Genomic DNA, 11,088 nt, shown 5'->3' with positions numbered 1-11,088 from the left:
AAATTGGAAATTGTTTTTCTTATCCAATGATTTTTTACACATATATATATATATATATATATACTCGTTTCAATTTCTACGTAATTTAATAGATGTTTTTTATTTGTTCTTATTTTAAAATCATCAATTCAATCAAGTTAATCATATTATTCAGCGATTCACTTTACATTAACCCCAGTGTTCCTCATTAATTCAAATATTCCGACCTATATGTTCCTCATCTTTATTTCAACGGTTAATGTTAATTAAGAAAACAAAAAATAAAAAAGAAATATTCGCTTAAACGTCGAGACTAATAATTTCGTCGATATTTTTCTTGTTTCTTTTTCTTTTTTTTTTTTATAGAAACTCCGTCAAAAAGGAAGAAAATTGATGGAATCCTTCAACGATAAGAAGTTATCGAGACGTGGTACCACTCGTCGTCCGGTTGAATTCTTTTCTCCCTCCCCTCACCCTTTCTGTCTCTGTCTCTTGGTTGCAGTGACGTTCTCGTTTTCTAAAGAAGAAATAATAGGAACCGTGACGTCGATACCACCGGCACTTAGGGAGGGTAGAAAAGGAGAGGCAGTGGCGGGAAACAGGGAGAGAGGGAGGGAGGGAGTAATAATTCGAAGGGGTGAGAAACAAAGGTTTCCATACGTCGAGACCCATAGCAGCACGAGCATGCATATCGCATCGTACGATTCTCCGGGCATATTCCACAATTAACCTTTTTAATGAATTATTGCTCTATCGACTTGTACTTGGTAAGAAACCGATGACCACAATCGTATCACGTGACCTCTTAGTCTCCCCCCCTCTACTTCAAGCTCAGGCCCAGCCGGCTGCCATATTGGATTATCCGAGCGTTCCACGAAATGCCACATCGAATGCAATTATTTATAACATATTGTCTATACGCAGAACGCATTAATTGACGATAGTTTATTCAATCAATAAATTTCAACATTTAATCCGTTCTTATGCGTCCAAATACGTAAATAGGAAAGTTTGTATAAACAGCCCCCCTCCCCACTCCAAGCTCAGGCCCCGGTGTCTGCCATATTGGATTATCCGAGCGTTCCTCGAAATGCCACATCGAATGCAATTATTTATAATATTTTGTCTCTACGTAGGACACATTAAACTGGCGATAGTTTTATAATCAATGAATTTCAACTTTTAATCCGTACTTATGCGTCCAAATACGTAAATACGAAAGTTCCTATAAACGATTCTGATTGGATACACGCGAATTGTAAGATCTCTAAGTCCCCGAGTCAATTAAAACCATGCCATATTAGGTAAAATAAATTAGAAAAAAAAAAAAAAGAAAAAAGAAGAAAGAGAAAGAGAGAGTGACTGAAAGAAAGAAATGAAGGAAGGTAGGAAGGAAAAACGAATGGAGGAGATTCGCGTTGGGTCGTTCGCCAGGAAGTCAGTCAACCGGTTTCACCATCGTCGTCGTCGTCGTCGTCGTCGTCGTCGTCGTCGTTGAGAGAGGCAAAGGGAGACGTGGATGAGGAGGTTGAAACGTAGAGAGAGAGTATAGCATGGAGGAAGAAGAAGAAGAAGAAGAAGATGATGGGAAGGAATGGAAAGAGAAGAGAGAAGAGAGAAGAGAGAAGAAGAAGAGACGAGAGAACAGAAGAGAGAATAGGTATCGGAGTGAGAGAAAGAGAGAGAGAGAGAGAGGTAGTTTCTCCTCCTCCGAGTGTGTTCCCTATTAACGTCTCTCTTGCTCACCCTTTTTCTGCGTGACTCTCCCCTTTTCTGTTGCAGATCCTTGTCGGAGGTAACGAACGGGGGCGAAAACGTACGAACGTTTCCGAATAAATACGGGAAGAGACGGGGAGATACGAGGAAGGCCGAGGAGAGTCGCACACCGCGGCGCTGAACGCAGTGCCATCCGATAGGCAGCACCGCTTGCTCCGTGGATCCTTCGCTTCGTTCGCTCGTACGGAAGCCCCGGGTTTCTCTCTCCGTGTTTTTCTCTTTCTCTCTCTCTCTTTCTCTTTCTCCCGCCCTCCCTCCCTCCCTCCCTTCTACCCTTCCCCCGTCATTCCCTTCGTCCCTCGCTCTCCTCTTTCTTTCTTTCTTTCTTTCTTCTCTCTCTCTCTCTCTCTCTCTCTGTTTTTATATCGAAGAGAGGGTGGCAGGGAGGGAGGGAGGGAGAAACGAGCAAAACTTCCTCCTTTTATCGCGTCTCTTCTTTCTCTTTCGATAGCTGAAGTAATATTATCGTGGCCCCGTTGGTGTGCCTTTTTGTTGTCTTACTTACTTACTTGCTTACTTACTTACTTACTTACTTACTTACTTATATACTTACGTACGTACGCACGAACGCAGCGTGGAACGCTCCTCACGATATATACTACAAACATATGTATATATTAAATATGTATAGGTGTAATACATGGACGCAGTGAATCGTACGCGAGACATCCTTTTTTTATCTTTCTCTTTTTACAATTGATCTCGGATTTTTTTCCCTTTCGGTCTCGAAAACACGAAGGTTGTTCACGTTGGTGTGGACGTCATCGTTGTCAACGTCGTCATCATCTTCGTTATTATTATCATCGTTATTATTCATCGTCCATCATCGCATCGTGATCATCATCATCATCATCATCATAATTATCATTATCGTTGTCGTCGTCGTCGTCACCGTCGTCGTAGTTCTCGTTGTGTGTTCGTTGTTGTTTATCATCGTCGCCCTGCGCACCATTCCAGTATATATATATATATTTATTTATATATATACGCAGAGACACGCGCGCACGCATACACATACACACATACACACGTGTGAGGAGAACCACCCCCTCCCTCGCAGCACATCAAGCAACGGACGCGTGCTGGTCAACACGGTGCGTCTACCTCTTCTTTCTTTCTTTCTTTCTTACTTTCATTTTTATTTATTTATTTATTTATTTATTTATTCGCTCCTCGCTTGCATGCTCACAATAAACATCTTACATTTTATTCCCTTTTTATTTCTCACTGAAGTAACAGAGATTCATGGTGGTTCTTCCATAGCTAGAGAAAGGAAAGAGAGAGAACTTGTTTGCAAATTTCTCTCGCGTTAAGTAGTTCAAGCCTTAGTTTTTGGTTTGCCTGTTCGTTCGTTCGTTCGTTCGTTCGTCGAACAGAAAGAGACAACGCTTCTTTTCTCGGAACGTTTTCTCGGAACGCGAGGGAGACCCAGCATGGCCGCCTAACGCGAGACAAGTCAGAGTTCTTCTTCGATATCCACCAGGCTAGGTCCGGTGTTTCTTTCTATCTCTTTTTCTTTCCCCTCGTGTTTCTATCACTCTCTCTCTCTCTCTCTTTCTCTCTTGAGTTGCGCGCTTGTGCACACGCATTACGCACTCTATTCATCTCCCTTTAATGTTCAACTCTTTCTCTCTCTTTCTCTCTGTCTCTTTCTCTTGCTTACTTGGTTGGTTGGTTGGTTGGTTGGTTGGTAGAGTGTTTCTTCCATAGGTCTGTCCCTCTTCCGCCAAGATGCATTCAGTCAGTTTGTCTATCTCTCTCAATCTCTAGGAACTCCGTTCGTTCCTCTTCTCCTTTCTCACTCTTCCTCGTACGCGAAACCCTCAGCGTCTTGTTCGTTCTCTTTCTCTTCCTCCCTCTTCCCCTTCCTCCACTTTGCTCCGTTCTTGTCCCCTGATCGCGCGTTTCATTCGAAAATAGAACGTCAGCGCGCGCGTGCCGCAAACATTTTTCCCCGTGAAAACAGCGAATTCCCGCTCGCCGGCACGCACACGTATACTTATATTTTCTCTTTCTATCGTTTAACTTACTTTCTTATTCTTTCTCTTCCTTTCCGTTTGTTTTCCGCGAAGGAACGAACGAACGAACGAACGAACGAACGAACGTCAGAGTCACCATCACCACCACCACCACCACCACCACCTTCCTTGAGAGTCCTGTCACGCGCGACTCGAAACAATCGACGAGCCCTTTGTTGGCCCTTCTCCTCCTCCTCACTCCCACCTTTCTTTTCCCCCGTAGGTATCCTCTTTCCTCGACACTTCACCTCGAAGAAAAATCATCTTCGACGTCACCAAGAGACATAACCACGTGCAATAATAATAGTAGTACATAATAGTAGTAGTAGTAGTAGTGTGGTGTAGTTAAAAAATCGTTAGAGCTCGATAATTGGTTAAGGGAAACCCAAAGGAATAATAATAACCTTATGTTCAAAGTTTTCTTCTTATTCCATTTGGTATTGGTCGTATTAATAGGTCTTTCTCTCAATGTCTGTTGCCATATATTATAAATAAAAGGATTATTTTCTCTGCACAGTTTACGTGTAGGAAGAAGAAGAAGAAGAAGAAGCAGAAGAAGAAGAAGAAGAAGTTAGTGGGGAAATGAACGTGTTCTCTCTTCGTTATCGTCGACTCTAGATCGACTACTCGCGTTTTCACTCTCGACAAAAATTGGACTTCCTGCTAGGCAATGCAGTGGTACACGGTTTTTGCATTAACAGAGAATTGGCTGGCTACTCGATGAAAACGGACCCGGGTCTTTCTTTCCCTACCACTCTAACTCCTTCTTATTCTCATTCTCACACATACACATATATATATGTAGTAGTTCACAACTATAACGACGGATTCAACGCAACAATGTTTCTCTCCTCGTGCACGAGCGCGCGCGAGCGCACGTGTGCGTGAGTATGCGAGTGCGTGCGTGCGTACAGTTTATAAAAATAGGTTTTTCATGCTTTCACGTTCCCTGCGAGTCGTCTATACTTAGAGCCGTTCCTCGTGTCTCCGTGTAGTAAACAAATTTCGGAAGGAAGGCATGGACCTCGCGTAACCCACACCCCTCCTCTCACCCCGTTGTCTCTCTCTCTCTCTTTCTCTTTCTCTTTCTCTTTTACACGGTAGAATCTAAATTTATTACGCGAGTATTCGCTCTTGCGAACGTGTGAGAGAGAGAGAGAGAGATATGGAGACCACGAGGAATATTAGAAAGAGAGAGAGAGAGAGAGAGATAAATCCCGTGGAATCCATAAGATTGTTTACGTGGAAAAATAAAGCTAATGGTTCGAGCTAATAAACATCATTAATAACCGTTGTGAAATGTAATATAAATTAGTCCCAGTTTTTTCTTATATGTTTTTATGTTAACACAGAGGAAAGAAAGAGAAAGAGAGAGAAATAGAAAGAGAGAGAAATTAAAGAGAAATACCATTAAAATTAACAAAAAAGAGACAATCAATATATTTCCTGTTTTAGGTCATACAACAGTAAATGCATATTCCAAAGGAATCGTGTATCACTTCGCGAGCTATCGGACAGAAAAATTGGCGATAGCGATCAACGAGGTACGAGAAGAAGAAAATACGAAGGAAGAGGAAACGGAAAAGGATGCAAGCTAGTAGAGGATCTTTCGAGTTTCTCAAGTATCATCATCATCATCAACATCATCATCGTCATCATCATCGTACGATTGTTCTCCGATCGATCGAATGTCGTAATTCGCGATGATGGCGGAAAGAGACTCGATGGTTTGTTTAATTATCAGAAAGACCAAAGAAGGACCCAATTATTTGGATAACGGCTGTGGATGTTAGACAAATGCCAGTTTTTGTTGGGACAACGAACTCCTCGGAAAGAGAAATTGAAATAAGAAGAAGAAGAAGAAGAAGAAGAGGAGAAGAAGAAGGAGGAGGAGGAGAAGGAGGAGGTGGAGGAGGGATAAGGAGGAAGAGAGTCGAGCTTTGGATGTAAATCGCGAGGGATTGTTGTCAGTGGTGGTGGTGGTGGTGGTGTGGGTGTGGGTGTGGGTGCGGGTGGTGAGGGTGGTGAATAGAGAGGCTCGCGTGGGCCACCACGGGGGCGGGAGTGGGTTTGCTCCTGTTTCTTCTCGTCGTCGCTCTTCAGGGCGATCGTACGACGACGGCCACGGTAGGAGGGTTGCTGTCGTCCGATCACCGGCCACCCCCCACGAATCCATCTTCTTCTTCTTCCTCTTCTTCTTCCCCCCTTGCTCCATTTTCAGCTACAGCTCCAGCTCCTCTTCCTCTTCCTCTTCCTCTACCTCTAGCTCTACCCTCTTCCGCAACTTCTCATCCTCTTTCGATCAAATTCCGCTGCATAAGATCGATTCTACTGTTGGATCATCCATCGATCGATCGGCAGCCGCAGCGGCAGCGGTGGTGGTGGAGGTGGTGGTGGTGGTGGTGTTGGTGTCACGAGAAACGAAGATCGATATTTTCGTCGTTTACGGTCGATGGAAGCGAAGACGACGACTCGATTATTAAAAATACAAAAACAGCTATCGTAAGGAGCACGAAGAGGACGACGACTAAAACGATTACAACGACGATTACTACTACGATTACGATTACGACAACGACTACTATTACAACAACGACGACTACGACAACGACTATAACGACTACAACGACGGCGTCGGCTACGGCAACGGCTACCGCTACGGCAACGGCGACGGTTACAACGAATAGAACGAGGACTAAGACGAGAACAAGGAAGAAGAGGAGGAGGAGGAAGAGGAGGAGGACTAGAGTCCTGGCAGCTCGTCTTCTCGGTAGGACGAAGGACGACGAAGAAGAAAGGGGAGGTCATAGGGAACAAGAAGAAGAAGAAAAAGAAGAAGAAGAAGATAAAGAGGGTGGTAAAAGTGGTACCGAGCAACTACTCGTACTCGGTGCTACCGTTGCTTCTGCCGGTGGTGGTGGTAGTAGTAGTAATAGTAGTAGTAATAGTAGTAGTAGTAGTAATAGTAGTAGTAGCAGCAGTAGTAGCAATAGTAGTAGTAGTAATAGTAGTGGTGTTGTTGGTGTTGTTGGTGGTGGTGCTGCTACTAGTGGTAGTGGTGGTGGTGGTGGTGGTGGTGGTGGTGGTGTCGTCAAGCTTAGCACCACGACGACGATAACAGTCACCGAGCCGATGTCAGCGAGTTCGTATCCTGGAGATGAGGAGCTGCCGGGAGCGGAAAATCATCAGATAGCGAAACGGCCGAGCTCTGGAGAAGGAGAGGGGAAAGGGGAAGGAGAAGAAGAGGAAGAGGAAGAAGAAGAGGAAGAAGAGGAAGAGGAAGAGGAAGAGGAAGAAGAAGAAGAAGAGGAAGTTGGAGAACTGGGCAAGGACGAGCAGACGTTACGCGAGGAGGTCAAGGTCATCGACTCCTCGCCGTCGTCGTCCTCCTCATCCTCGACGAGCACCGGGACGACGACGGTCCTATCCACCACGCAGTTACCACCACCCACTCGGGATAACTCTATGGAAGCACGTGAGTCAAACCCCCCACCCCCTCTCTTTCTTATAGCTAATTTACATAACTCATCTATCGATTTGATTAGAATTCTAATGCAGCAACGTTTCGCCACGAATTATAATGTTCTTTTTTGTTCTTTTTTTTTTTTCTCTCACGCAGGTTATTTTATTTATCTTTTTCCAATTATTTTATAATATCACAAAAATGTTGCTAATTATTATTAGGTACTTACTTCTTACGATCTCTCTGGCCACAAGTTTTATCGTTTATTTATTTTTCTTTTTTTTTTTCTTATACAAATTGTAATTATTTTTCAACGGGGAAAAACTTTGTGGCATTTTATCGGCGTACCTTTTTTTTTTTGCTTTTCCTTTTCTTTTTTTCATTTTTTTTTCTCTCGACGTTCCATAATAATCGAGTTAAAAGTAATCTAAACTAGCACGAAACATGTGGTCTTCCTCTCGAACGGCCGTTTATTTCGTATAACTCGAAATATAAAAATAAGTTGAACGCGTGCCACCAAAGAGTGACAGAGCGTTCTGGTATTCGTATAAATTTTCTTCGCGTTATTTCCGATATACATAGGCTCCATAAAACACGGGAATTTTGTAGTTCGGTAATATTTTTTGAGGAACACGAAACTCGTATAATCGACTATTAAGCTAAATTTAAGAAGTTAAGGTATCTATGTCGCCATCCTACTGTTTTACGACTGATCGACACTAAATTTCCGGATCTCATTAAATTTTACTTAAATGTTTTTACCAAAACATATATATATATATACATATATATATATTGGATTGACAACTAAATGAGTGCGGATTTGTTGGTTGGCAACTAAGTGAGTGTGATTACTTTAATAAAAACTTACAGGTCCCTCGGGAACCTTCTTTCTTTCTCTGTTTTTTTATCTATCTATTTCTTTGTATAAATAATTACTTACGTAAATATTTATATATATATATATATATATTATTTTCTATAATATTATTCGAATGGTATGTGCCGGTTTTAAAATTCAATTCAAAAACCACCCTTTTTCTATATTTCTTTTATAATACATTTAATAATATATTTTCTATATATCAGCGCGAACTTTTCGAACCACCCGATAGATATTATTTCCAATTCAAGATATAGTTTGAAAATCCTAATTCTTAATGGTATAATTCGATCAAACGTCAATAATAAATTATAATAATAGAAAAAATGCCCTAACCGCGTGTGCTTTGGAAATGTCACGAGAAAAGGGCGGCAAAAGTGAAAAGAGGGGTCGTTGGACGAAAAAAGGGAGACGAATGCAACGATGCGTAAACGCATCTCGTGCATCTCGTGCATCTCGGTGTATCCTTCTCGCGTGTTTTCGATTACGCTTGCACGAGCACGCGCACATGCATTTGTGCACGCGTACTACGTGCACGCGTGCACGCTGCTGTAACTGCAGTTCGTGACTTTGAGTATGAATAATCAGCCGATTATATTATATTATTTTCGTACATTGTTCAACAATCGAATCCAATTTGTCTCTCGAACTTCTTCAATTTGATTATCTTCAACTCAAGGTAACGAGTTAATGCAAATTTTCTTGAAAAATAACTCGAATTAAAATTGCAATAAAAATTTCTTCCAACTCGTATATCACCGTACGAAACTTTGTAATTTCGACATTTTTCTTATCGTTATTGTCAATCTGTATCTATCGCAAGTTTCGCGAAAATTATATGTTTTAACGGTGTTTTCCATACATACCTAATTTTTTATGGTACCAATGCATAATAAACATTTCTTTAGGAGAGTAGGGGTAGAAGCAGGGGAGGGGTTTTTAAGCAGGGAGGGTTTTTAAGGGTCCTGTGACGAATACAATAAATTTTGATTTGAAAGAAAATCTTTCAAATCCGAAATCAGCTTCCGTACTTATAGGTTTTCCAAACCCATGATCTAGAACGTAAGGTAGGACAAAGTTTGATCGGTTGATGCGTTTATTTCCGTGTGCGGTTTCTTCGCAGGCGGCTTTTTTCGCTAGCTAATTCGCGATCTGGACAGTTACCAACGGTGAGTTCTCGGTGAGCATGCGATACCGGGTACTCAGTATAAGAGGAATGACTAAATGCACTCTGACTAACCGGCCAGGCATTCCGTAACTCGGCTGTCTTATTTTCGTTGCTCTAGAAAAAGAAGGAAAAGAAAGATTTAAGCTTAACTGACAAGTAATTTCTAATATATTCATTTCGATTACGTATCATTAAATAATCTTTGTTACTTAATCTTATTTGGTAGTCAAGGTTTTGAGTATTTTCCTCAATTATCTCACCAGAAGATACGACGAATATGTTCAAAATTATTTTACGTATTCGAATGATCTTATTGTAATCGTAACGAAATACAAAAAATACCTCGTTCATATTATAATAATGTTTAAAGTTTTTTTTTCATTGGATTGATCAGATACGTGCTGATCATTCGACCGACGAGTAATCTTTCATTTCGTTTTGATTAGGATACCATCTAATTACATTTCTTTCTTTTTTTCATTCGATCAAGGTTCCGTGTAATCCTCGTTTCGTAATGCAATCAAACGATTTACTCGTGGGAACGAACTTGTTTGTAAGTTATCGTATTGGTTTGATCTTATAATCGTGCACAATAATAAGTTATTACAGGATCGAGCTTTTTCTTTTTTCTTTTCTTTTTTTTTTTCTAATTGTCTAATTATACCCCTGATTAAATCAAATTGATTAGATAGAAACGAGTTGTTTCTCTGACTTGGCAAATGATCTGTAATCTCATCTTAGATTACGCATCACTCGATCATCTTTTCCATTCGATTTGAGTGTAATTTTTCTTTTGTATATTTCTTATTATAGAAGGAAATCAAACGAGTTATACTCGAGAATAAACTTCTTTACAAGCTTTCATATTTTATCTGTCATATATTTTGTTACAATGTTAAAGTTCTTCCTAATCGTTTAATTATAACCTTCTATTAAACCGGAACGGTTAGAGTTACTAGCTGATTTAACTGATAAGTAATCTTCAGTTTCATCTTTATTTCGTACTTTATCATCCAATAATCTTTCTTTTCTATAATAACTATAATAATTACAAAATATACGTGTAAGTATATGTAAATCGAATAATTTTATTTTCAAATTATCTATTCATTTTAAGCACATTGTATCAAGAATTTTTCAAGATAAAATATCTAACGAGTCCCATAAAAAAAAGTACCAGGCCGTACCATTAATCTAATCCAAATGATTTCGTTTTACTTCTCGATACCGTATATAATAATCCCCTTACGATTATTTCAAATTCAATAAAATTATTATCCAAATTTTTCATTCAATGTAATAAACGAGAAGACAAAACAAAAACAATGACACACAACCAATTACAATCATTTCTTTTTCTCGTTTTCGTCGAATGCTTCATCCAAGATTCGTGATTTTTGTTCTCCCCTTTGGTAAAAGGGTCGTGCAGTGGTACGAGAGAGGAGGAAAAGGAGAAGGAGGAGGAGGAGGAGGAAGAGGAGTATGCTTGTACCTAGTAAGAGTCAACGAAAGAAAGAGAAAGAATAAGAGAGAGAGAGAGAGAGAGAGAGAGAGGAGAGATGGAAAAACCAAGTAAAGTTGTAAGAGAATGAGAGAGAGACTCTTCGGTGCAAAGGAGCTCTCCTGCGGATGAGGAGAAACGAAGGGATGGGCAGAAGAGAAACAAGAAAAGGGTTAACGGGCAGAAGAGAAACAAGAAAAGGGTTAACGTCCTTTCGTTACTCCTTGCCCTCTCTCTCGCTCGCTTCCTCTCAACAGGCAACTCGTTCGTTCATTCGTTCCTTTTCCTTCTCTCTCTCTC

At 40.7% G+C, this 11,088-nt stretch overlaps 1 protein-coding gene and 1 long non-coding RNA gene across 3 annotated transcripts in view; both read left to right on the top strand.

The window, feature by feature from the left end:
* The first annotated feature begins 1,777 nt into the window (after positions 1-1,777).
* Positions 1,778-5,619, top strand: LOC122525361. Of its 2 annotated transcripts, none has more exons than XR_006305767.1 (2): positions 1,778-1,936; positions 5,229-5,619. It is a non-coding gene; the product is annotated as an uncharacterized LOC122525361 (long non-coding RNA). The 2 variants fall into 2 exon arrangements; XR_006305766.1 differs by lacking the exon at positions 1,778-1,936 and adding an exon at positions 2,721-2,849.
* Positions 5,620-6,802: 1,183 nt separating this feature from the next.
* LOC122525724 (histone-lysine N-methyltransferase Suv4-20-like) overlaps positions 6,803-11,088 on the top strand; it is a 73,743-nt gene continuing 69,457 nt past the window's right edge. The window contains exon 1 of the mRNA XM_043648651.1: positions 6,803-7,248. Coding sequence (XP_043504586.1) covers positions 6,906-7,248 — 343 coding nt within the window. The 5' untranslated portion in view covers positions 6,803-6,905. The remainder of the gene's footprint in view (positions 7,249-11,088) is intronic.

Source organism: Polistes fuscatus, unplaced genomic scaffold (assembly GCF_010416935.1).
Source record: "Polistes fuscatus isolate 324 unplaced genomic scaffold, CU_Pfus_HIC Scaffold9, whole genome shotgun sequence".
Classification (NCBI taxonomy): Eukaryota; Metazoa; Arthropoda; class Insecta; order Hymenoptera; family Vespidae; genus Polistes; species Polistes fuscatus.
This window is presented reverse-complemented; position numbering and strand designations above follow the sequence as displayed.